General features: G+C 40.0%; 1 protein-coding gene across 4 annotated transcripts in view; it reads left to right on the top strand.

The window, feature by feature from the left end:
• The window catches only part of GPD2 (glycerol-3-phosphate dehydrogenase 2), a 124,227-nt gene extending 97,468 nt beyond the window's left edge, over positions 1-26,759 (top strand). For all 4 annotated transcript variants that reach the window (XM_048484872.1, XM_048484870.1, XM_048484871.1 and 1 more), the window contains 9 exons: positions 1,850-2,043; positions 9,473-9,607; positions 9,849-10,024; positions 12,132-12,263; positions 13,605-13,763; positions 15,866-15,978; positions 16,641-16,719; positions 16,836-16,934; positions 23,456-26,759. In XM_048484872.1, the coding sequence (XP_048340829.1) occupies positions 1,850-2,043; positions 9,473-9,607; positions 9,849-10,024; positions 12,132-12,263; positions 13,605-13,763; positions 15,866-15,978; positions 16,641-16,719; positions 16,836-16,934; positions 23,456-23,581 (1,213 nt within the window). In that variant the 3' untranslated portion in view covers positions 23,582-26,759. The remainder of the gene's footprint in view (positions 1-1,849; positions 2,044-9,472; positions 9,608-9,848; positions 10,025-12,131; positions 12,264-13,604; positions 13,764-15,865; positions 15,979-16,640; positions 16,720-16,835; positions 16,935-23,455) is intronic.
• The last annotated feature ends 1,241 nt before the right edge of the window (positions 26,760-28,000 follow it).

Genomic DNA, 28,000 nt, shown 5'->3' with positions numbered 1-28,000 from the left:
GACAGGGCCATCATAAGTCAGCTGTGACTTGATGGCAAGAAAGTAAAACTCCAAGCATGTCAAAAGGTTTTCTAGAAAATATTTACAGATTTTTGGACATGAGAGGAACAGCAGAAGACCCAAGTTTAAGAGATGCACACAGCTTTCCTCATGCACATAGACACAACTCCTACAATCATGCATAATATACACAACCCTCTTCTCTTTGAGTGGGAGGGGCTCCTGCCTTCAACTGCCATTGGTGAGGTCATCAGAAAGAGGGCAGGCATCAGTCCTGTACTCTGTTACCTTGCCTAAATAGATCTGATCTGAGGGGACCTTCCCAACACTTGATATTGAACTTTAGATGCCATTTGTATTAGGTTTCAATTCTTGTAAGCTTCTTTGAGAGGCAGTTTTAGACTGATACGTAAGATGAAACTATTGTCGAAGGCTTTCACGGCCAGAATCACTTGGGTGCTGTGTGGTTTCCAGGCTGTATGGCCGTGTTCTAACAACATTCTCTCCTGATGTTTCGCCTGCATCTGTGGCTGGCATCTTCAGAGGATCTGATAGAGGCAGGCGAAACGTCAGGAGAGAATGCTGCTAGAACACGGCCATACAGCCCGGAAACCAGACTGCACCCCAAGATAAAACTAGATTTAAATACATAAATAGGTGCTGGAGGTAAATGAGAAGTAACATTTTTGCCCTCATGCCCAGCTTTTAAGTTTCTCAGAAGCATTTGGTTAGCTACTGTTCCCAACAGAGTTCTGGCCTAGACAGAGGGATTTACTAGAGAAAGGTAAGGTCTGAGCATTTGCAGTTACAAAACCACTTTCCTGATTCTGCCGTTTCTACTGCAACAAAGCAACCGTTTCATAGAAAGCAGACTCAATTTCTTACCTCGATTCATTCACAAATTGGTTCCCCTGCTCAGATGAATCTTCCTCGGTGGCAAAGAATATGTTGTATTTGGTTCAAAGTTTATCTTCCTTCCAGATCTGTGTAGACAATGCTGATCCATGATTCTCTAACTTCAGGCTAAACTCTTCCAGTGTACATTGTGGGGGCACCCTTGAAGACTGCTCATTTATTGGTTTGTGCATGCAGATTGTAGCATGTTGCTCCTATTTTAGAACAGGTACCAACAACTAAACATGCCATTTTTTTTTTACTTTTAACATGCTACACAATCTGGAGTATATCTCTATAACTAAAGAAGCCAGAGACTGACTTTTGTTAAAAATTAAAGCTGGGAATTCTGATTTTTTTATATTGTCCTAGCTCTGTAACAAAAAGAACATGACAAAGCATTGGGGGGTGGGGAAGGCTGCTGCTGGAGAACTTGGGTAAGAAACTGCAGGAAAACCTGCCATTTGAAATTTTCCTGGCTGCTGTGTTGTATTGGCGGCTGGGACAGCAGCAAAGAAACTACCCAATCCTGTTGCTCTGTGGAAACCACTTCTGCTCATGGTGGTGCTGTGAGAGATTGTTTGCTTCCCCGTTCCACCTGTGTACTTTTATATCCTAGTTTATGCTTGACAATACTGGATATTGGTTGTGGTGGGTTTTCCGGGCTGTATGGCTGTGGTCTGGTGGATCTTGTTCCTAACGTTTCGTCTGCATCTGTGGCTGGCATCTTCAGAGGTGTATCACAGAGGGAAGTCTGTTACCTCTGTGATACACCTCTGAAGATGCCAGCCACAGATGCAGGCGAAACATTAGGAACAAGATCCACCAGACCACGGCCACACAGCCCGGAAAACCCACCACAATCAGTTGAATCTGGCTGTGAAAGCCTTTGACAATACTGGATATTGTTTAGTGAGCTGATGAAAATTAAAAAAAAAATGTTCGTTTGTTCTAGCCCTGATAATATGGGACTTCTTGATCCAGCAACTAGTGATGGCCGAGTGATTTTCTTCTTGCCATGGCAAAAGATGACCATTGCTGGCACCACGGATACGGCCACTGAAGTCACGCATCACCCGATTCCTACAGAAGAAGATATCAACTTCATCTTGTCAGAAGTGCGCAACTATCTGAGCTGTGATGTTGAAGGTAACATTACTAATATTGGTTGCTTACGTTCACTGATACTGACTGTCGATCATGTGTCTTCAACATGTTCTGTTCACCAGGTCTTTCAGACTAGTTTATAATGTTGTCTAGATTTTTCTGTGAGCCAGAGATGGCTTTTTGATGTCACTTCAGTTGTCCATCATACTATTCTGACTGGTTTGTTATCATTTCCCCTTCCTCCAATAAACTCAGAGTAGCATTTTAGCATTAGAAGAACTTAGTAAAGGATGCTGGGTTGAGAAACAGATTATCTGATCAGCTTGGGCATCTTTGCACATGTTTTTTTTCCAGTCACTATCTAAGCTATACCATTGTTCCATCAGCAACGTTCACTGTAAATGTCAGCTTTGATTCCACCAGAAATCTCTGCTGACTGAAGGATTTCCTTCAGCACCATGACTTCTCTGTCTCATCCTTCCTGCTGCAGTTCAAAATGTGCCCCAAACTCTCTCAAGGTGGACAGAATGTTTAGCTCATTTGAACAACCAAGACAACTTTGAGGGAAAGCTGGGTCCCTCTGTGGCCACTGTATAAAACAGCTTAGTGTAGGGATCTGAAGTCAGGGTTCCTGTAACCAAGACCTTCATTCTGTTCTCTAAACCAATTGTATAATAGCCACATCTGGTCTTGTTTTTGTCTGACATGCTTGCTCAGGATTACGCTGTCCAATGTACTACTTGACTCTGGATAACTAATCTGGGAACAACTTCTTGACATAACAAATGCAATTAAGAACTGTGTCCCCACCAGTAAGAATGGAGTTCTACTATAATGTATTATTGTAATAACTACATCTAGTAGCAAAGTGGGGTCATTTGTGTGTAAGGTTGGAGCTTCTGCATACTTGTGGTTTCTGCAGATATGCTGAAAAATGTCCTTGAATGTTCTGGGAGTGATCATTCCTAAGAGGAGCAGAATTCTTAGAATCACTTACAAGAGGAAAGTCACTTATAAGAGAAAAGGGGTGTGTGCGTGCATGTGTAATTAGCCTGCTCAAACCTCTGAGAATTTGGAGAGGCTCAAAGCAGAGGTTTTTCAAAGTAGGGTGAAATTTCCAAATTATTTTTTTCTTTCCATGAATGGGAAGGCTCCCAGTGTATCATCACTAAAAAAAACCAATGGAATGTCATCATCCCTATGAACTGGTAAAGAGGCTTTTAAAAAATATTGATATAAACTTTTAAATAGAAAGCTGGTATTCAAGAAATATGAATACTCTAATCATACTGTCACCTCTTTCTTATCCCAACCAGTTTCACTGTTTTGTTTTGAGTTTACAGGGTTTTTAAATAAATCTGTCGTGCTGTCTTAAGCTTTTAGGGCAAGGTGTGAATCGATGAAGAAAGGTTATCTCCTCCCTCTCTGCTCCTAGAAACACCAGCCAGTAGACCTTTGAGGACCTAAGATAGTGTACATGGTTTTTTTATTTATAAACAATATGTATGGTTATAAATATAGGCCATCAAAGAGTCCTGGTAATTGCCCAACAGATTTGGATTAAGTGTTAAGTGGCGTACAAAATTTCAGATTTCATTACCAAGCCCCTGAGTCATCCAATCCCTTTAAAATTATTCTATAAGAAGCCATGAACTCTGAATTGCCCTTTCTAGGTGTTGACAGAGGCTGAATATTCATATTCAGAAACCATCTCTTCACAGACTGGAAATTCTAGATTGCTTGTTTGTTCTTCCTTGAAACGGGTAATTGATAGTTCTGTTGTTGTTGTAGCCATTAAAGAAAAATGGTTTACAGGAGGAAGAAAAAAACCCTATCATTAAGTCCTTCGTGCAGAAATTAATAAAAGAGCTGTGGTTTGTCAGACAGGGTGGATGGTTATACTAAGCTATGACTTGGAGAATTGATTAACATGGAATTTTTGCAGGGCAGCTTTGCAAAAGTGGCTGTCTTGAGTGTTAAAACGCTTTGAAAGTAACCAAGCTGGGTTGCACACTGTTTTCCACATGTGTAATTAGTCGTGTTTATAGATTGTCTGTTAGAGAATTAACAATTGTGCAGGCCGTATCAACTCACTGCAGACCTGCCTTTCTACTGCCAAAGACAGTGGCAGGGTTATCAACTTACACAGGCTTGGATGTATTCCAGCTGTTTAATTATGGTGTCACACATGCTGGTTTTTCTAGTTTCATTAATTTATAAATGTAATATGGTATCTTATTTTTGTGATTAGCACTTCATTTTGGTGGGTTAAACATGCTGGCAGAACGACATGGATTTTTCAGATCTATTCTCTGTTCTTTTGGGATATTTTAACCAAAGCATTATTGATTTTTTTCTGTTAATGCTCTTGTGCAAGCGTATCTTTAAACCACATTACCCCCCCCCCCGAGCTTTTGTTTAAGGCATTTTTATCCATTGTATACTAGGTAAGACCCCCCAAAATTAGTTTACAGATTCCCTTAGCTGTGCTTTATTTGGCATGAGCAAATAGTAAAATATCAACTTTGTGGGGAGGAAAAGAGTGTCGAAATGAGGAATAGGCCCCAAGGTGGGCTCCTTATTTTTAAAGTGTCATGCGGGTTTCTCTGGTAGATGAGGACCAATACCTTTATTATATTTTTGAAAAATAGCATTAGCACATGTAAACTCTTCTACTGCAAGAATGCTTGTTATGTTTTTGAAGGCTATTTGCGTAGTACAGTATAGCTTTGAAGCACAGAAAAGAGTTCAGAATGAGACTGAACGGTTATGGGGATAACCAATGATGTGACATCACGACTCTCCAGGAATGACTGTAGACTTTTGGCCATTTCCTAGGGAGGTGTGACATCACATATGGGTTTTCAGAACTGGTTGGCCCAGAGCCAATGGAAGAACACCAGAAGTAATGTAGGAATGAGTTTGTGTTCAAAACATTCATATTGGAAGGCCATGCAACTAAATGTAGTTTAATGAACCAGTTCTTTAAAAAAATATTTACCAATGGAAAAGAAAGAGATTCAAAACAAATAAAAAGTGAGAAGTAAAAAATAATTCCAAAACTTAATATTTGTTATTAGCGGAAGGGAAGGTGGCCTGACCTTGGAACCCAAGTAGGGTCGGAATGGGAGACCACCAAGGAAGGCTAACAGAGGAAGGAATTGGTAAACCCCCTTAGCTTCTCACTTGCCTTGAAAGTCCCTTGCTAGGGTTACTGAAAGACAGTTGTGACTTCATGACACAAATCTACACTCATAGTATTATTAGCACCATCATTTAGCTAATATTCCATTAATTTTTAAAATAAAACATTTCCAAATGAAATTTATATGTAATTATATTGGTAGTGTAAATACTGCTCTATAACTGCATATATTTTACACCACCACCACCCTGCCACCAATTAACAGTTGCAATAGAAATTACTTATAAAGGGTTCATGGTCAAAAATTTTGGACTTTAATAATCTATAAATTATATCCAGTTCTTCTCAGGATGGTTGTATTTCTTATGCCTTTCTCTAATCCAAATTAATTTAGGGATTATTTTCCTTTTTTTGCCAGATCCAGTAATTTTATATACTCATTTTTAAATTTGGCTACATTGTTCGATTTCAGTGTTGTTCAAACAATACCCTACTATCTTATAGGAAAATGAATCATATTTTTAAAAGGTCATAGTAAAGAGACATATTTTAAGATTCAAAAGGTAAACTTTTAAGATTTGATTTATTATACTCCTACCGACTCCAGAAAGCTGTTGCTCTTGGGCATAACCACAAACTATTAAAAACAAAACAGCTCCAGAAGCATTGCATTATCAACAGTTTCCAGAAGTACCATCTATTTTTGCTGTTCTTGTATGATATGATAGCAAATTGCAGAAGTTTTCTCTTACAGTCAAGTTAACTACGTATTTATTATCATACCCCAAATGCCGGTAATTCCCTATTTCTTTGTGTTCAAATCTGGCTTGTATCTATTTTTCCATTTTAAACAGAGCCTGTTCTCATTATTTCACCCATTTTTAACAAAGCTCAATATGTTTTGGAGAGAGAGTGAGAAAGTCTTGTGGTGGTCATGTCTAGTCATGTAGAAAATGTTTCATCCGAAAGTACTGAAGAAGAAGTCTTTAGTTTAGTGCTTCCTTCTTTAATCTTGATCCTGTTAGTAGGAGAAAGGAGAATTCAAAACTGTGAATTGTACAAGGCTCACTTAGGTCATTTGGTGTGCTTCAGCCCTGGAATCTTGAGATTTGACAAATGGATCCCTTTGAGTCAACATACTGGTGTGATTTATGGCAGGTGAAAGATTTATTAATGTATGTGTAGAGGTGGTAGCTATGATGTATGAACATCAGTGTTTAAATGAATGTGAATATCCACAACATTATAAAGCTGCTTGGAATATGAATATTTTCTTCCTGAACAGGTCCTGGATTCTTTCTTTTGCATAATCATTGATGTTTCCAGCATTACTTCTATTATTATTTTTTCTTTGCCCTTATTCGAAGAATGTCATAGTAGGATACACACTTTACAACCTTCCCTTAACTCTATCTTTTATCTAAATTATTGTGATTTAGAAAACATGTATACTGTTTCTCCAGAAACCTGCTGGAGGTGAATCACAGATTAAAACTGTACAATAAAATTGTAAAACCAGAGCTATAAAAGCAGGCCATAAAGTAGAATAAAGCGCCAATCTTAAAATGACAATCATGAAGCCATCCTCTGGCTAGAAACAGATCATAGCAACAGCTACCAAAAACAACAACACCTCAGTTAAAAGCCTGAATATAAAGCAGTGTTTTGGCCTGGTGCATAAAGGAAAGAAATTGGGTGCCAAGTGAATTTCAAAGGAGAGACTATTCCAAAGGTGAGGTACCACCACTGAGGAAGCCCCATCTCTGGTTGCCTTCAATGGTGGCAATGCAAGCAGAGCATGTGAAGTGAATCTTTAGCTGTAGACCATCTAAAGTTTCCATACTAGTCAATTGACAAGTGTGATATTGACCATTCTGTGACCATTATTATATAGTGTCCAATGTTGTCAAATATTCTTTGAAGCTAAGAATGACACTGATCAGAAAACTAGAGACTGAGGACTGGACTCTAGGATAGTTAGCTGGATAGGGAACTGGTTGGAGAATTGCACTCAAAGAGCAGTGGTCAACAGCATTTCATCAGAATGAAGGGAGGTATCCAGTGGAGTGCCACAGGGCTCAATTCTGGGCCTGGTACTTTTCAATATTTTTGAAAATATTGAAGGTGTGGAGGGTTGCTCATTAGATTTGTGTGGAGGGATTGCTCATTAAATTTGCAGACGATCCCAAATTGGGAGGACCAACAAACACTCCAGAAGACAGAGATAAAATTCAATGAGATCTGAAAACACTCGGAAAAGTGAGCCGATGTGGATAAGATTCGGTTCAACAAGGATAAGTGCCTGACTTCAGGGGAAAATAGCACTTCATTCCCGTTGAGCCTCTGAGTGCTCCTAACCATTCTTGCTGAAAGGAGCTATTTTTGCTGGGTGGTAGAGCAAGTTTTTCTCTGCTCTCACATCTCTAGATACTGGGGACCTTACATTTGACAGGCGGACTGGAAAGGGTTTGATATAGACCTACTAGTTTTGAGAAAACCCAGTAGCCTTCCCCCCTCCCCCTCCGTTTTCCTTCCCTCTTTTTTCCTTCCTATTTTTCCAGTTCTTTTTTTTAATATATTTTATATTGTCTGTGTTTACCTAGTGTTTATTCTTTTAATCCTTCTTTTCCTGTATTTTTTTTGTGGCAAAATAAAAATTATTTTTTTAAAAAGCAAAGATAAATGCTATGTTTAAATCTACGTAACAAAAATGAGGAACACATATACTGTATAGGATACACTATTGAATAACAGTATTGTAAAAGATCTTGGGTTCAGATAGACAGTAAGTTAAATATGAGCAGCAAATATGATGCTGTGACAAAAAAGGCGAATGTGGTCTTAGGGTGTGTCAGCAGAGGTATAACATCCAGAGCACAAAATGTCAAAGTCCTGTTGTACCCTGCATTGGTCAGGCTTCACCTGGAGCATTGTATACAATTCTAGAGGCCTCACTTCAAAAAGGATGTGGGTAGAATGGATCGGATGCAGAGGAGGGCAACGAGCATGATTGCTTTCTTTAAGTATTTGAAGGACGGTCGCCTAAAGGAGGGCAGGGAGCAGTTGCTGTTGGCAGCAGAGGATAGGACTCACAATAATGGGTATAAATTATTATCATCATCATCATCATATTTATTTATTTGTTTGTTTTTGTTATCATTCAATTTATAGACCACCCTTCCCCAAAGGGCTCAAGAACGTTTCTGACTGGATATTAGGAAAACATTTTTTACAGTAAGAGTTATGCAACAGTGGAATCAGCTACCTGGGTGAGCTCCTCCTCACTTGCAGTCTTTAAACTGCAGCTGGACAAACACTTGTTGGGGCTGCATGCTCTAAGTTGATCCTGCATTGAGCAGGAGACTGGACTAGGTGACCTGTATGACCCCTTTCAACTCTGTGCTTCTATGATTCCATTTTTAAAAATATTTAAAAGCAAGTTGGAAACAAACATAGCAAATGGGCTTTGGGGTGCTTTAGGAGGTCTTCATAATAAATATCAGCTGTATCAGTTCTGTCTTAAAAAGGAGGGCCAGAAATTACAAATAATCACAGTGGCTGATTAGTGTAATGAGACCAATGGTAATTAAAGCAAAATAGTATGGAGTTACATACTTAGGAGGTGTGTGTGGTAGAGTTAACTTTCTGATGTACAGCTGTATCTGTGCATGGGGATGGGTTGTTACTTGTAAGACTGATGACTTAAGGACAATGTAAGCTAATTATACAGTCAGCTGCTTAGTTGGGATAAGTAGCTCACATCTTCTAAAGCAGGGGTAGGGAACCTGCGGCTCTCCAGATGTTCAGGAACTACAATTCCCATCAGCCTCTGTCAGCATGGCCAATTGGTCATGCTGGTAGGGGCTGATGGGAATTGTAGTTCCTGAACATCTGGAGAGCCGCAGGCTCCCTACCCCTGTTCTAAAGGTTTGTGGGGAATAGATTTTAAAATCAATTAGTGATCAAAAGGTACTATAACAGAAAGACCAGGATGGTTTTTTTCAGCTTTGAGGGATTATCTTTATTTAAATTACTCTGCCCCACCCCCTGCGCTTTTGAGTTAGCCCCTAGTTTTATAACACTGTTTTGAATTTTCTCTTTAGGCTTTATTACATCAAGAGATGCAGTTCCACTAGACTCCTGCCGTTCTTTTTCGCTTTGCCTTTTTATCATTAATATTTGTAGAACTGGCAGTATTCCTTCTCCAGGATAACATTGAAAGATTTGTGGTGTGCTTTCTTCTTATTCCCATAAGAAATACTGTTTTTAACTCCATCTAAGAGATCGTTTCTTGTTTACCCCCCCCCCCCTTTTTTTCAACTACAGTGAGGAGAGGTGACGTCCTGGCAGCATGGAGTGGCATCCGTCCCCTTGTGACAGACCCGGGTTCTAAAGACACCCAGTCCATATCTCGGAATCACGTAGTCCATGTTAGTGACAACGGCCTTGTGACTATAGCAGGTAATTGCTTTTCACTTCTACTCTTCCTTACGTCCTTATTAGGAAATACTTCATTTGTTGTATAGCATTACTGTTTTCATTATATTTAGACCGAAAGACTCAATTCTGAACAAGGCAGACAGTTATTGGGCTGTTAAGGGAGGATCCCTAAATAGGTAGTTTTAAATAAATCTTTGAAGATAAATTGATGAATGGTGTTCTGAGGTAACACACCGTTAACGCTGTGAATGATTGGTTGCAGGTGGGAAATGGACAACGTATCGCTCAATGGCACAGGATGCCGTTGATGCTGTTGTAAAAGCTCATAACCTTCCTGCCAATCCTTGTAAGACGGTTGGACTCTTTCTTCAGGGGGCTGATGGCTGGAGCCCTACCCTTTATATTCGACTGGTTCAGGATTATGGACTTGAAAATGAGGTGAGGCTTTGTGATGCATGACTGGGTTCAGTCCATGTTGTCGCGTATAGTCCCTTTCTGTCTCATTAGGCTTAAACCGTAATAGTGGGTGATGATGACAGTGAATGTACAAGCTGCTTAGTGAGAGCCAGCATGGTGTAGTGGTTAAGGTGCACTCTAACCTGGAAAACCAGGTTTGATTCCCCGCTCCACCACTTGAGCTGTGGAGGTTTATCTGGGGAACAAGATTAGCTTGCGCACTCCAACACATGTCAGCTGGGTGACCTTGGGTTAGTCACAGTTCTTCAGATCTCTCAGCCCCACCCACCTCACAGGGTGTCTATTGGAGGGGGGAGGGAAAGGAGATTGCAAGCCCTTTTGAGTCTTCTTACAGGAGACAAAGGGGGGATACAAATCTAAACTCTTCTCCTTTTTCTGGTTTGCCAAGGTAGCTCCAACTTCTCTGCTCTGGCTATCCTGAAATCTAAACTATATGTTAAATTAGGGAACCATGTTCTAATTCCCTGATATGTAACTTAGTCATAGAAGATGTGGTGGACGCTAATATAGATTGAAACATTGGTGCTGGGAAAGGAGAGCTTAACTATTTCCCATGCCTATTTCCTGATCAAAAATCTCTCCCATTCCTCTCAGGTTCACTTAGCTCCATTGGGGGAAAACGTAGGTTTTGTGGTTCCTATTGGAACCTATGAGGCAGCATTCAGACCCGTATTAAGGAATATGAAAGACACTGTCGGCTTAACCATCCTGAAAAATCTGCAGATGCAGAACATGTGTTAAACAAAACTGGACATAACAGTTTATTTGAGAACACTGAAATTTTGGACAATTCAGAAGCCTACTATGTCCGACTGCACAGGGAGGCCATTGAAAATCACAAATACCAGGACAACTTCAATAAGAAAGAAGCAACTTTGAAGACTAGCAGGGCCTGGCTCCCAGTACTTTAAAAAATTGACTGAGAACCCCATCCGCAATACAGTGCACTCAACCACACCTTTGCAAAGAAAGTTCCACCCAAACACTTAATGATTGGTTCCCCACCCTGGGACATGGACAATATACCACACTAAACTTTCCCTTCTCACTTAGACACAGTGAGAAACAGACTTTTCTCTTTCTGATGCTTTTCCAACATCAGATCCTCTGAAGATGCCAGCCACAGATGCAGGCGAAACGTCAGGAGAGAATGCTGCTAGAACACGGCCATACAGCCCGGAAACCACACAGCACCCAAGACTTTTCTCTGTGATACACCTCTGAAGATGCCAGCCACAGATGCAGGCGAAACGTTAGGAACAAAATCCACCAGACCACAGCCACACAGCCCGGAAAACCCTCCAGAACCAGTTGAATCCGGCCATGAAAGCCTTCAACAATACAAGGATGATAGGTTTGGCTAGGCGAAGGGTTAATGAGAGCAGAGGGAAGAGAACGAGCTAAAGTGGATGGACATCCTGGAGCAAGAGGAATGAAAGACTGGGAGACATTTTCTGTCTCCTCACGCTGAAAAAACCCACTGTTTTGGACATCCAGTTGACAGGACTGTATATATATTTAGTATATATTTGGTATGTGGATCACAACTTAGTATATGGATCACAATTTAGTATATGGATCACAACTGTTTTTTCAGGCTAATGGAATCATGCTGCCTGACTGTGAATCCTTATCAGGGGTCTTTTGTGTGTAAATGGCTGTGTTCCTTTGTCGTTGAAAGCTTCTTTGTCGTCTTAGTTTCCCTCGTCTTTGCTTGCAATGGATTTGTGGGTACATGAGTGTGTCTTTATAACCGTGACAGTCTTGAGCCTTTGAGCTTCCCAGCCTCAGGTGAATCTATTTCCATTCAAAAGCGAACACAGTAGCAGAAAGCTTGAAGCATCATTAGTCACTGTGCCATTGATACATGCATAGCAGCATTAGCGCTGGCCTAAGCATTCTCAGCATGACGAGTTGCCTCCCACCCAATCCAAATCTAATACCTTCTTCAGCCTATTAGTTATAGGCAACGGGAGAACTGACAAGAATGACTCATGTCGAGACTGACCCGCGTGCTGGAAAGTGCCGGATGGTAAAACATTCACTCAGCATGTTCTTAATCCCTTAGGTGGCTCAGCATCTTGCGGCTACGTATGGAGACAAGGCTTTTGAAGTTGCCAAGTTAGCCCAGGTTACTGGCAAGAGGTGGCCGATTGTTGGAAAACGGCTGGTATCAGAGTTTCCTTACATTGAGTCTGAGGTATGAAAGGGAGGTCTTTGGGCCACCCCCCCTTCCCAATTGATATGTTGTAAATATGCTGTTTTCTTGCAATGGAAGATGTATAGCTTAGCTTACTCTGTCTCCTGAGAAAGTCACTGCCCATAACTAAGAACTGCAATGTAGAGATTGACTAGAATGCTGGAAATAAATGGTTTCATATCTCCTCTCCTTGAGCTCATTGGGTGACTCTAGACAAGTCCCTGTCTCTCACCCTTTTGGGCTTCATTTGTAGATTGGGGGTGCTAATTTTGACCTATGGTATAAGTATTGTTGTAAAAGTTATTGGGGTAGTGTAAGTGCAATGTTTTGACCCCTCTAAAGTACTGGATAAATGCTGCTATAATTCCCTGGTCTTGTTTCTTCCCCTAGGGATAGATGTGAAACAGGGTGATCTGTAGATCTGTAGTTGGGGGAGGGATCTGTAGTTGGGGGAGGGAATTGTAGTGTGGAATAAGCAAGAAGGCAGGTTGGATAGAGAAGCAACAGCAAAAGTGTGCACGAATGTTTCATGGGCAGGACTAAGGTAGGAAATGTATAGATTTGCTAGCTGACTAGGTTGGGGATAGTTAGGGGAAACTGTTTGACCTGCCCTTGTACCTCTGCTTTGGTATACAGAAACCATCAGGGAAGTTTTGCCCAGAAACAAGATTAATACTTTGCCTGCTAATGCTTGTGCATCGAGCTGATATAAAGGCTCACTGAAAAGCTGGCAATCCCCTGAGGAGCTTGATAGGGTTGGGAAGAAAGGACTTGGGGGAGGGGGAGGAGTAAGACAACTTATACTCATCCCCTTCCATACATACAGAATAATGCACTTTAAATACATTTTCAGTGTACTTTATAGCTGGATTTTACTGTGAAATAGCAAAATACACTTGCAAACAGTTGTGAAAGTGGATTGAAAGTGCATTATTCTGCATGTGCAGGAGGGGTCTTGGTGAGGCAGTGATGAGGGAACTTCTGAAAGGTTTGGGAGGGAATTTGGGAATCCTGTTGCTTACAGGATTGATCTAAATAAAAATGTCTTAAAAGCAGCTGGAGTTATAACTGCTGTATATGTTGGTAAAACAGTTTTGGTCAAACCACAGTTCCAAGTGTCTCTTCAGCAATTCGGGATAATAAAAGGGAAAATAAAAATTGCTGTAATTTTAGTGAAGGTTCAGTGATGTGGTCCACTTGATGGTGGGTGGTGGAATAATAACTTCCTCTCAAATTGTTGTGTGTCCACATTGCAAATTTCCATCAGTGTTAATTTTTATGCTCTTTGCTGGAGTCTCAATGTCAAATTGGCCTCTGAAATTGTCCATTCAAACATTGTAGGTTGAATATGCGATCCAGGAGTATGCCTGCACAGCAGTGGATATGATTGCTCGTCGCACACGCTTAGCCTTTCTGAATGTGCAAGCAGCCGAGGAAGCCTTACCAAGAATAATTGAGATCATGGGAAAGAGGCTGAAATGGAGCGAACAGAAGAAAAAGGTACAGAGGAGGTCCTTCCATGTGTTTCACAACTGCGTCCTTTCCAAAAGTGCAAAGTAGTGTAGAGGGGGAAGGAAAGTGGAGCCTGAGCCCAATGATTGACTGAGTGTTCCTTCGGGCATTTCTTTCCTGATCAGATCTAGGAACCATTGAACATAGTGGCACATTTCTAACCATTTTTATGGTTTGGGGAGTGGAACTTTTCAGCTTCTCTCCCCTGCTGCAGTACTCCAAGCAATCCTGTATTGGGTTTCAGCAGACCATCAGGAAAACTGCATGGACCCAGATGGGAGCCAGCAGTGGGGCAGGAAAGGTGGTGAAAATCTGTGTGCCCTCTTCATTGAACAGAAATACCATTCTGTCAGAGGAATTGTGTGAATGGATGCATGCAGTTGTGTTTGCTAAAATGAGCCTTTCGACACCTGTTGGTTGCCGCCTGAGCTGTGGAGGCTTATCTGGGGAAGGGCAAGGAGATTGTAAGCCCCTTTGAGTCTCCTACAGGAGAGAAAGGGGGGATATAAATCCAAACTCTTCTTCTTCTTCTCTTCCCTCGGTTTGCAAGTACTAATGATGTGCATCAGGGCCATGTCACCTTCTAGGTCAGTGGTGGTGAACCTTTGGCACTCCAGATGTTATGGACTACAATTCCCATCAGCCCCTACAATTGGCCATGCTGGCAGGGGCTGATGGGAATTGTAGTCCATAACATCTGGAGTTCCAAAGGTTCACCACCACTGTTCTAGGCCCTGCATACTTAGCTGAATTAGATCAGTGGCACATCTGGTCCCACTTCAGGTTCCACGCAGCATCTAGCCAGCCTCATCTATAAGTTCAGCAGTTAAGGATACAGAAGCTAAAGCCTTCCTCTGTTGTTGTCTCTCCCCCTCCCCAGTGCTGCTGCTTCTGAACATGGAGGTTCTATTTAATTATCATGGTTAATAGTCATTAATGGGCTTATCCTCCATGTATTTGTTTAACCATGTGGCCATCTGAACTAGTGATCGTTATGTCCCATAGCAATGAATTTCACAGGTTAATATATTGTTTTATAATGAAGTACTTTCTTTTCGAATTTATTTCCCATCCACTTCATTAAGTGCCCACAAAATCTGGTATTACAGGAAAATCAGAAAACTTTCTCTTTCCACTTTCTCCATTCCATGAATAATTGTATAATCCTCATGCCCCTCATTGGACTCATCTCTTTTCTGAAGTAGCATCAAATTCATTAAATTTGACATCTCCAGTCCACATGTTGAACACACTCCCTCTTTAATGTTTCCTGTAAATTGTAGTCCAGTCATAAATCTTGGATGAGGGGTATTGAAAATGTCTGAATGGCAAAGTCTCTTTTTTGGTCAGTGTACTTGGTAATGAATATGTATTAAGGCATGTCTGACAACCCATTGAACTTAAGTTCCTTTAGTTATATCGGACTTCCTGTGGAAAGGATTTTTTTTTGACAAAACAGAGAATTTTATCTACAGGTTCTTCCTCAGGATATGCGGTTTTTTTTTGGGGGGGGGGCATATTTAGCGTATCATAAAAAAAGTTTCTGAACAGGATAGGTTGTTGGAAGATTGCAAACTCCAGGCATAGGGCTTTTTTTTCTTTTGCAGCTTGAAGAGAGTAATCAACAAATGCCAGAGGCTTCGCATTAAAATCTGTGATTCGCCGCCACTTAGGATATTTATTGTAGCAATAAGATCCCCACTTTAAATTAAAGGCCATCTCTTGGCCCTTCGTCTGCGAGCGCAAGTCTTGCTGGCATCGCTGCGAGTTGCATGTGTGGACTGAGGGCACGATACAACCCTAAAAAAACCCTTTACCTTGCACGTCTCTTGGAGTAATTACTTCTTGATAATCAACGCTTGTACAACTGAACCAGTGATCTAGCTGAAGCATGAAATGCTGCCTAATCTTAATTACCTTGTTCACCTTTAAGCACTTTTTGGTCATCAACTGCTGATATTCCTCTAAGGACCAGCAATTATAATTAAGTGAAAGGAGCCAATAAAACATTACAGCAAGGAAGAAATTCAGAATGTAAATATTTGCTGTTACCTTAGAACTGAGATGCTGTGCTGCTGTCCCTTGTTTAGGAAGAGCTCGCAGAAGCTAAGAAGTTCCTTTACTATGAAATGGGCTACAAGGTACGGTCAGAGCAATTGACGGATCATAGTGAAATCACTCTGACCCCAACAGATATTGAAAGGTAAATAGAAGACAAAGAAGTCCATATTCATCTCTAAGATACAGGTATAGTGAATAAGGAGGTAGGGTGGCAAAGTGGCAAGGTTGGATTGCAGTGGTGAGCTCTCTTTATTGCATTTGGTATTGATGACCATGTTGCATTGTCAGTATCTTCGCTATGTACACAGTCGCTTTTTAAATGGCTGCTCCTCGATAAACGGAGTGGGTCTTGCATTATTGAATTTGTGTCCTAGCATAGGATTGGTGGGATCAATTTATGAAGTTGCCTTTGTTCTCAGGCAATTGGTCAGCAACTAGCCCCACATTTTTTACTTGCATGTGTCCAGGGCTTCAGGCTGGGTACCCCCCTTCTGCTACTTCCAAGCCTGTAACTGGAGATTGCAGACACTGTACCCAGGAAGGACCTCAGGAATACAAAGTATTGCATGCTATTGCCAAGCTGTGGCCTCTCCCCCTAAGCCTCTCATCCACAGAGAAGGCAGGATGGGGTAGCATCAGTTGTGGTGAAAGCTGTGGGATGAATAAACCTGACAAGCTGCTGGAGTAGAGTTTAGGTACTACACTGGGGCAGTTGACAGCTTGTGAACATAACGAAGAGGGGATATCTTATAACTTTCGTGAGGCCAGTTGCTTTTTCAATTTACACCTTTCTCAATCTTGCAGATACAAGAAGAGGTTTCACATGTTTGACAAGGAGGCCAAAGGTTTTATTACTGTGTTGGACGTACAGCGTGTGTTAGAGGTAACATTTTAACTCACCTTAAAAATATCATATCAGCTATTACTGGCTTGGTATTAATAGTGGTTTGGTTAATCCGTGCATATGTTTTTTTTTTCTTCTTCCCTGTGTTTTATTAGAGCATCAACGTTAAAATTAATGAAAGTGCACTCCATGAGATTTTGACTGAAGTAGATTTGAACAAAAATGGACAGGTCGAACTCAATGAGTTTTTGCAGGTGAGTGCTTCTTTTTGAAAATATAATGGAAAGAGCACAAAGGGTTTTTGGTTGTGTCACGTTACAGATATTCATCAACATTACACAGTATTCATTCAATATTTTAAAATTGCATATGCATTAATGTCTGATTTCAAAACATTCTCCAATAATGCAAGGTCCAAACATGTTTATTTAGATTCAGTGCAAGTAACTAAATATTACCATGCTCACGAAAACCCTAACACTGTTCTATGTTTGTTATCTCTACCTTCCATGTGCACTTTTCCCCAGCACTGCCCCAGTTGTCTTTTTTACAAGCAAGACAGACAAGAGAGGCCTGCTTCAAACACTTACTGATTAGCCTCTTCACTTCTTCAACCCTCCTTAAGTGCCGTAATGTTCCACAACAAGTTCGCAAATATATCTGACCAATTGGCATCATTCTCCTTGAAAAATTAAAAATTAATTACATTTAATTTAAAAAGGGGGAAGCAGTATAGATGGTGATGGAGTGAGTAGCTTTTCAGGGGGCTGCAGTGGAGTGGAGGTTGGAAACCTATAATACAAGTCATTGTGCCGAGTGTCTACATCATATGGGCAGGGTACCCAATCGGCTCTCCTACGAGAGCAATTACTGTCAGATCAGCCTCTACTTGGTATATTACAAGCAATTAGACTCTGGACAAGCAATTAGACTCAAAATTCCTGAATAAAACATACGGCTCTTATAGTCCACCTTTCTCACAAACTTAAGGCAGATTAAAAATTAGAAAAATAATGCAATAAAGAAAAACAATATATAGGACAGACCATAAACAATGCAAAAACTGAATTGGAAAATTGGAAAACAATGGAGTTCAAGCAAGGAAACAAATAGAAAAATATTCAAAAATACCCTCCTCACAGATTCTATTTATTACAACCTCATATGCTTTATAAAAATGTATCCTAAACAATTCCTTTATGTTGATAAGCAGAAATATGGTGTTTTCTTGATCACCTCTGTATGAGAGCTGGTGAGTCTCAGTGGCCAACAGACTGAGCTACAAATCAGGTCCCTGGTTTTATTCTGCTATGGATTTGTTGGGTAGTCTTGGCAAATCACACACTGTCAGCCTCAACCTCCCCCATCTGCAATATGAGAATAATAATGCCAAGTTACCTTACAGAGCTGTGGTAAAGATTACAACAGCATAATATATATATAAAGTACTGCAGAAATATTTCCATCAGGCTGGAATATTCTCAGGATTCCTTTGTCACTAATTACAGGTTAGAATGCTGCTGTTGGGATGTGCAAACTGTTCTCCAAACTAATACATTGGCTTGGATCAAAAGGAGGCATATTCCCATGGATTCCCCCTCCCCAGCTACGGTCTCCTTCACCACACTACTGATGTACTCCCAATTGGAGGGAGGAGGAGCAGGCTTCTTGGTCTGCTTTTCTCCTTGAGAGCAGGGATTTACCCTGCAGATTAGCTGGGTTTGCAACACAGCAGCAGTCGAGGCTGCAGCTGGATCTAGCACCCGAAGGTTGTAAATGGGTTGTTCTCCATTTGAGCTTGAGGACATCTGGATGTGTCTCAGCAACCAATCAGGAAGGCAGAAGCAAATGGATTCTTTGACCTCCCAGGACTTCTGTGCCATACATGTACCTGAAAACACTAGTTTTAATTTTGTTTAAAATTTTATATTCCACCTCTCCAGTGAACATGTTCTTCAGGTGGCTTTGGATGTGATATAACAGTGCAAGAAGGGAATGTATGCAGGGGAAACTGGTCCAGACGCCTGCAAAATAATCATGTCATTTCGTCGTCTTGCTGTGTGTTTCTCAATGGGTTGTTCAATCCTTCAGTACAAAATTAGCCCTGACGTTGGCACATGCCAAACATGCTGCTAGGTTTAGATGTGCAAGTTGTTACATCCAGGAAGGTGCATATGTTGTCTCTGTGGCATATGTTATGCAGGGTTATGCAGAAATTACTCATTTCTGTACAGAGAAGGGCCAGGAGTCATACCATCTCCAGAAGATGCATTTTCATCAGAAAGCCGTAGGAGCCCGTGGAACAATTTCAGAAGATCTACATAGGTTTTTGTATCTCTGATGCATAAGAGAAGCAATTGTAGGACCCAAACTATTCCTTTGGTTTGTGTCATATATGTCATATATGTCCTTTCCATCAGCATAATGCAGTTCTGTTTTGGGATACCTTCAGAATTTTACAGTATTTATTTCAAAATATTTGATCTCAGTTCTCAGTTCATATGACCTGCCAGAACCATACCTTGGTTATCACAAACATGTGTATGTGCTCCATCCTTTGTATACTCTTGAAGGTGTCCTCCACTTCCCAGTTCACAATAGCCACAAATTTCTGTGAAGTCCCAAGTGAGCAAATAGTGGTTTTTGTGACCATAGTTTGCTTCCAAACCAGAATAAAAAAAAAAAAGTTAAGAGGGACTCTGCTGAATCAAACTCTTGGGCCTTCTAGTCCAGCATTTTGTCTCACACAGTGGCCAGCCATCAATGTTGGAGACCCGACAACAGGGTAGAGGGGATGAAGCCTTCTCCTGATGTTGCTTCCTGGCACTGGTATTCAGAGTTTTACTGCCTCTAAATGTGGAGGGTCCCTTTACTGACCATGGCTTGTAGCCAAAGATAGAACTATCCTCCATGAGGAGGACACCTCACAATGGATTCTTGGTTTAGAGCCAGGCTGTAGTTAGCAATACTTCTCCCTGTTTGATCAGTCACTGCAATTACTGCAGACCGGCAATGGAAGAAGAGAATCTTTGCATGCAGGCAAAGGAGAGATTTCCTTTTTCTGCAGCATTTTTCTGATGGCCAAACCATAAGGTGGCCATAACGTCTGAACTGTTCTGTGAATTGCCCCTTGGCCTGAAGATCCAAGGGCATGATTTTGTAGAGGCAGAAGTGAAAAAGGTGTGAGATATCTGCAAGGGTTTTAAAAAATACAAATGCTATCAAAATATGACATGGAAGGCTTTAAAGACATTCCTGAAACATTTCCAAGTATCCTTTTGACTCCTTTCACGCAAACAGCTTATTTGATTTTTAGTTGCTGGCCAGGTTTATTTTTGTACAGCCTTCCTCGGTCAGGTATTTCAAATGACTGCCAGGTTCTTCCTGCCGCTGTGGCAATGATGAATGCAGAACATGAGATAAATTAATGCTGGGGATTTTGGTCAATGTCAGCCCTTTCTTCACTGTGTCAAGTTAAACAAACAAGATCAAGGCAAAGGAAAATGGTAATTGTCTCTCTCGAGATGGGCTGCAGATAAGAGCACTGTTGAATCTAAATGTGGAAATTTTCCTTGGCTGTGTCCAGCATTTACTTTTTAAAAGAAGTAGTATGTCTTCGCCATCTCAAACATAGTAGCTTAAGCTAAAGGAATAAGCGTATTTTCATAGACAGTGGGGGAAAACACTTAGTCCTTCTTTATAATTTAAATCACGCTAAGGGTTTTTTTTTTAAAGGCATTTTTCCTAACTGACAGTAAACTTCCTCTTTCATATTGTAAAAGTTCACTGTTGGGGTTTAATTTTAGGGTTATTAAAATTGTTCTTTTTGTTTAACATAGGTAGACATCTGATTTCTTTGTTTTTTAAAAAACATCATTTGGCTCCTTTTAAATATACTAGATTTGAGTCCGGTAGCACTTTAGAGACCAACAAGGTTTTCGGGGCTCATTCTTTTGAGAGTCACAGCTCCCTTCAACAGCTGCCTGTCTGACAAAGAGAGCTTTAACTCTTGAAAGCTTATACCTCAAAAATCTTGTTGGTCTACAAAGTGCTACTTCAAGAACCCCCAGTACCGCCCGTTGGCTCCAAGACCCTTCCCAGCACCTTTTCTGGTGCCTACCAAGTGTTTTTAGAAAACGGTTGGGGTGGGGTCATGTAGGGTTTTTGCCTGGGAAGGGTTCTGATTGGCTATTGGAGATTCAATTAGCTGTGCAGATTTTTTAAAATGTTGCTGTACTTATTCAAGCTGCAGAGGAGCGTCAGGTGGCCTTGGTGCTTCCCACATCAAAATTTTGTGTGCTGTATTTTAAGAACTCTGGCAAAACTCGAGGCTGAAAATCTTTCTCCTTGAGTTGGGTTTTTGTGTGTGCTGAGAGAATATTCAAACATTTGTAGATAGATTAAAAATGTAGAAGTATAATTATTCATTAGTTCATAGAGGTGAACATAATTCACTCTATCATTTAAAAGAGTTGCTGATTACCTACCTACCTACCTACCTACCTACCTACCTACCTACCTACCTACAGGGGAGGGAGAGAGAAATATGTACATAATATATAGGGGGACATCATTTTGTACTTTTGCCCCCTTCAAAAAAAGTGTAATTGGGCCCTCTCCTGTGAAGACCAACATGGGTACTCTCTGAAATTATTGTTAAATATGCTGTCAAGTAAGAAGCTGAATATTTTATCCAGCTATGCCTTCTTTAGAAGTGATGCATATTTTCTTTAGAATGGAGCACTTGGTGTTGTAGTGCACTATGTACCTTTAAATATCTGGTGGGGGAGGGGTACTGTTAAGACAATGCAAATTAACATTTCCTTTTAGTGTTTGGGCTTTCCTTAACTGTTCTATCACAATGAGTTGGAGCAGGTAACCCATATGCAATCAGCTGGGTAAGAAATGAATTGAACGGTAGCATATGAATAAGCAATGACAAGAATTTCTTGCATATATATTTTTATGCTGCACAGCAGAATGCACTCTTATGTGTAATGATACATCTCACTGAGAGACACAAGAAGAAAATCATTGCTAAAAATATTAGGCACTACGGATATATTTCTAGGTGCCATGGTAACCTGGCACCTGCTGTAGCTCACGTTATTAGCTTTCCATGTGCAGGAAGCCTCTGGACATTTGAACAAGGGATGCCCCCCGGTGCATTTGTGAAATGTTACTAGTTTGTTACAACCATACTGTAAATGATTCCTAAACAGCTGAACTGGCTCATTGTCAGATTTCTTGGTGCAGTTTATTATTTTAACCAGGATGGTGGAAAGGGAAACTTTCCAACATATTCAAAATCTGTTAGTGTGCACTTCTTGACTAGAAGCATGGAATTAAATAAGAGACCATTCATTGAGTGAGTCTAGTGAAGTTACTTAACTGGTCCTATAGTTATATATCTGCCTACTCCATGATCAGATGCTTTCTGATCAACCCACTGATTCCAGCCCCAAACTAATTCAGTTTTGCCTTTGATGTTGGTAGTTCGTCATCTGATTTCTCAGATAATTTGTATTAGATCATTTTAATCATGTTAATTAGACTGTAAAATTTATGTCGTTGCATTCTGGTTGTCACGATTAGCTGTCTTGAAGACAAGGAGGATAAGGCACGACAGAAATGTTTTAAGCAAATGAATGCACTGCAGAAAAGTACTTTCTTTTATTTTTAAAAAAACTATGCCTACGTTTGCATGCATTGATGGCCATCACATTTTAATTACTAGAATTCTTTGCTTAATAGAGGAATTTCTTATCAATTGCAAAATAATCAGGATTTATCCAACTTTTGTTTTTACAAAAGAAATTGGCAAAATTGCTTTCCGTTCCTTTAATTCCCTAAGTAAATGTGTCTGAAAATACAGTCTTACATAATGACAGGGAAGCAGCACATGCAACTAGTTTATTGAATGACAGAACTGCTTCCAGAGTCTCCTTGGTCTGTCCAGACTATGCATAGTATCATTCTCAAATTATGTCTGCATATGTGTAATTTTAAAGAGTTACAATCACTTTTTAATGGTATGATGTATTGAACATCCGCGATACATTGCTGAGCAGTCTAAGCAGTTGTACTGATAACATTTGTACTGCATCCATTGGTCTTGGTTTAGCCTTGCAGGTTGGAGCATATTCACTTCATTAAACATTCTAGCCTATCACAAATAGCCAGAAGATTACAAATGTATATTTGATAGTGGTTTTTCAGGCAATTGAAGGAGTTAACATAAAAATCAGACTCTATCTGTATATCTCCTGAAGGAGATGCAACACAGAGAAAAAGAAGCTGATGTACACATGACAGGGGTATAATAATAACTTTGCATATCTTAAGAATTGTTCGTGTTTCAAGAGTTGCACTTTATAAACATTTTGTGTTGCAATCCTTACAGGAGCCCTGTAAGGTAGGTCAAAATTAGCTGTGTATTGTGATTCCATCTATGGCAGAGATAAGATTTCGGCCTCCCAGATCACACCTCATTCTCTTGGCTCTGAGCTCCTGGAGTTTCTATTTTCTTATGGATGTGTGCAGGGGTGATTTCTTAGTTGTTGAATTAACAGCCACATACTTTGAAAAGAGGTGATTTTAATGTCCTTTTCCATTGTAGACTGCTGTGCAACCCTGAACAGGATACTTGAAATGTGTCTTTGGTGGCGAAGTACAAGCTCACTAGACTGTTTAAAGACCAATATTCCTGTACAAGTGCCTGGGATGGATAGAAATCAGAGATTATACTAATGTTTTCTCCATCTTGTTTCTGTAGCTCATGAATGCTATTCAGAAAGGATATGTCTCTGGAAGCCGGCTTGCTGTACTCATGAAAACAGCTGAAGAGAACATTTGTCAGCGTAATGTAATTTCAGTGGATCGGAGTGGTGGTGGACTGTGAGTTTTGAGTGCCGCAGAATGGTGGATACCATGAAACTGCCTCTGTCGATGCTGGAAAACATTCCACTGTTTTCAGATGTCTCTTTTCCTCAGATTTGTCTGTCATTGAGATGTTACAGGAAAAGCCTTGGTTCTCCCCCCCTCTTAAGTTTCCTCTGAATGTATTACTGCTCTCATACAGGCCCTACTGAACTGGTTGTACTCTTCTGTTTTCTTGGTGGGCCAGAATTTGAAATACAGCACGGAAGAAAGGTAGTGAATTTTCAGATGGGTGCTTGTTTTCCAGGCTAATCCAAACAGAACTTCATTGTCTTGTGGCTGCATTCTGGAGCCGCGACAGGAGATCCAGGTGAAAACCTGGCATGAATTTTGCTTTGCAAAAATTGCTTTTTGCTCTTTGCACAAGAGCAAGAGTGATGTCTCTTTATACAGCTTCAAGCTGGTCCACACTGCTCTTGTTGCATCTTGCTGCATTTATTTTTTAGAAGGGGAAGATGCCAGCATGCCTCTAGTGTCTTATACATGGCCCTGTTTGTTAAATCTCTGGATTCTCCCTCCCCCCTCACTTTTCTCGGAGAAGCACATGGTGTAAAAGATTCACATTTTGCCTAAAACTTTTGGGACTGGTGGTATTTTTCATAGTTTACAAGGTTCTTAAGAAAAAAACATGTGTGTCGTAGGAAAGCTAACGATTTGTCAGCAGAGAGTTATAATAATGTCAAATCTAGGGTTTATTGATGAGCACTATCCAAAAAACAGGTGAATACCCTGCTAAGGAATCACAGTGGCATTTAATCGTGCTTGGATGAGAGGACATAGAGGTCATAATTCAGTTAAAGTGGAACATGGTGAATGAAATTGGTGGGATTTAGCTGCACATTTAGGTGATTTTGTCCCACTCAGCAGCTATGATTTACATATGGATTTCCAAAAAGCACACTAAGAGACTACAATTCTTGAAACACATATTAAGAATAACTAAAGAGTCCATGCTCCGCCATGTAACAACAACAACAACAACAAAAACCTGACAAGAAGGCTGGAAGTTCAATCGCTGTTCTTTTCCCTGTGTAACAAGTGCTAAAATTTGTTTGTGCATGTTGGAGTGTGTTCCTGTTCCTATGCCATTTGTGTATAAGTTGTGACAAATGCTTCTGTACTGATTGATTGATTGTTTTATACATCTTGCACAAACTGAGCAAAATGGAAAACTAGTGTCACACTCCAGGGTTTGGTTAAGAAAATAAAAAGCACCGAGCTAGACACTGCTGAATAAATACTAAGGTGGCTTGTCCTATTTTGATTCTTTTCTTCAAACACAGGCTTATCTTTTGCACCTCTGTCTTTTAAGCTGGATGACATCACCAAGCTCAAACAGAAGCTTTGGTCCTGAGGTTTGGACAATAAAATGATGATTTAAAACAAAGGGGAAATATTTCATGTTAGTGGTGAATCTCTTTGCTTCAAAGGGCTTTTATATCCACATTACAGTTTTTAATTTAAGGGGATGTTCTTGCAAGCCTGCTGAGGGGGAAAAATGCACTGTAGGGACGATTGGCACTTGCAGGTTGAAATCTTTCCCATATGCAAAGGAGAAATTATAAGAACCCACCCTTAGAAGCATTTGGAGATGGTGGACTAAATAGTGTTTACGCACGGAAACGTCTGAATTAAAATATATTAAGGGCAGGAACAGGCTGTCTTTTTCAATATGATTTTCCAAAAATATTTTTCCTCATAGAAATAGCTTGTATACAGTACTTAGGACACACATGAGGAATCTGTATACAAGATATTAGACTTCGGGCTACATTGCACATGGAATCCAACTGTAAGTAAAAACGATAGAAGAGAATGTCTAAAAAGCTTCAAGCATAGTCTCTTGTTAACTTGGGCCTTGTTGCAGATTGACAAGAAATAGAATGCAAACTTGACTAGTTGTGATCTCCTTGTAAGCATGAGGGACTGTGTTCCCATGGTTCTGTTGACTACTGCTCAGTGTGACTAGCATTTCTCAGTTTTCATCTCCATGAATTTGTTTATCTCAGTTGATTTTTCTCCTTCGCACACAAGGAGCAATCTGACAACCAGTTTTGTTACATCATCAAGAACTGAATGACCGTTATGTTCAAATGAGAAAAAACTGCCAATATTTTATACACACCTTACTCCAATAAAGTGGCATTTTAGCTCCTACCTTATACCTCTTTAGAAAAAAGATTAGACCTGGGATCCAGAAGTTTCTTTGTGCCTCATCTGTACCTCAGGATTTAGCAAGCTATTTCTCTTTCATCAATGTTAGCCAGGAAGACAGGGAGAATAATAAGCATACAGTATCCGAAGAAGAAATTAATACTTTGTATTTTTATTTTCACAGTTTAAAACTATCCAGAGTGGTATATATTCATTCACAATTTTCAACAGTGTCTAGTGATGCTTATCTCCAAGCTAGTCAATCCTTGCTCTTTTTCCCCTTTTGCTGGCAATTTATTCTACTGAGAGCTTGGATTTTTGTCATGGTTTCTATGAATGCTGTCCATTTTCTGGTTTGGTTATTTTGTATTTAAGCTGAACTTTTCCTTGGGTTTCTTTCGTTATGATAAAATGGGTGTTCTACTTTGTACAAGAAGTAAAGGAACCTATATGCATCGTTTTATGCCTGCTTAATTCAGCAAAATGAAAAACTGAGAATGAATTGATTAAACAACATCCCCCATTTTTACCATTTTGGAAGATTGACATTTTTGAATGTATGGTAAATATAATGCACTTACAACATTTTACTCTTTGCATTGTTTTAATTATATGGACTACTACTGTGTTTTTTTTTAAACAGGTGTTTCGATGTGTATGTATGCATGCACATTCATACGTATGTAGAGAACTTGCATGTTTTCACATTTGCTATTTTCATATATTGTGTTAGGTTATTGTTCTTGGCTGTTAAATACTGTGTTTGAGGCTGGGTTGTCATTTTTATATCTATCTTGGTGTTTTATTGCCATTATTTATTACTTTTGATATACAGAATGAGCTGCATGCATTTATAGAGCAATAAGAGGATGTATTTAATGTGCCTTGTTTTTAACTGAATAAGAACTAAAAGCGTGAATCAATAAAACTGATTAAAATGGTCCACTCGCTGGCATTTTGATGTTACCAGCAGTTACAGAAATAAAGTTGAGTAGCCCTGAATTATTTCCCTCCCCTCCTTTTTCTAAGATGAAAAAGTTTTAAAAACAGGATTAAGAAATCTAAGTTTCAGAGGATGATACAAATGACTGGTCTTAACACTATATCTAGTCAGGTGAATTAAGAGTTAAAATATAGAGTACCTTGTGTTACAGAATCAACACTGGATGCTGCTGGAATATTATTTGCCTTGGTTTTTTTTAAATTTCATTCACTGTAGGGGAAGCAAACAAACAGCCAAGCAGTTTTTGTTACCAGAATGGATTTTTATTCATTTATTTTTCAGTCAACCAAACATCTTCTGGCGAAATGTTCCCAGCCCACACTGATGAATTTTATCATGACTAAAATCAATAGGAATAAATGGAAAAGATTACATAATCCGTTTTGATCATCTCACATGTCAGGTTAGTCCAGAGTTGCCAAGTGCTGATAAATGTTCTGACAGGAAGAAAATGCTATATATTTTCATTGCCAGTAATCCTACAAAGCTGTGTTAAGTTTTTAATCCAAATTTTATAATCCTTATATTCTTTTATAGTACCAAATTTACATGTGCAGCAAGGGTTTTTAAGTGTGTGTGATTTTTGTTGTTGGTGAAGTAGAGACTTTACACTGTCTGTGTGCATATTATTGCAGCACTAGTGTTGTGTTAGTGGTGACCTGAACATTATAAAATTGATGCGTCTTGAGAACGTGATTACAGAATCCTTACTATGTGGGTCAGTGCGTCAGTGAGCATGCTATGTCAATGCCTTCATCGAAGATGTATCAGAATTCTCCCTTGCCATGCTTTCTTGCACATAACTTAGATACACTTTACACATATGTATATAATTCTCAGAATAAACCTAAATGTATGTGCATGGGTGGGGTGGCGGCTTTCTCCACGATTTAAGTTTCAAAACATACGGGGAATAGGATTTGTCAGCTTTACCAACAGGCTTTGGAAATATCACAGCAGCGTTAGCATTTCGGCAGCAGTGCGCAGAATGAATTCCCACATCAAATCTGAACTGATTGCATTTGATTGGAGGAAATTATAAAAGAGAGAAACATCTTCAGTGATGTGCTTTTGCCACTAAATGAGTTCTGTTTCTCTCCCACTGAAAATGAAGGGCCTCTCAAGCTTACCCTTCCTCCTACCCTTTTAATCTCATTTCTTCCCACCCCCCAATTAGCCACTGGAGGCATGAAACATATACAGAGCCACAAGAGCATTCATGCT

The sequence above is a fragment of the Sphaerodactylus townsendi genome, linkage group LG02 (genome assembly GCF_021028975.2).
Source record: "Sphaerodactylus townsendi isolate TG3544 linkage group LG02, MPM_Stown_v2.3, whole genome shotgun sequence".
Taxonomy (NCBI): Eukaryota; Metazoa; Chordata; class Lepidosauria; order Squamata; family Sphaerodactylidae; genus Sphaerodactylus; species Sphaerodactylus townsendi.
Note: the sequence above shows the minus strand (reverse complement) of the source record. Positions and strands in the feature narration are given on the sequence as shown.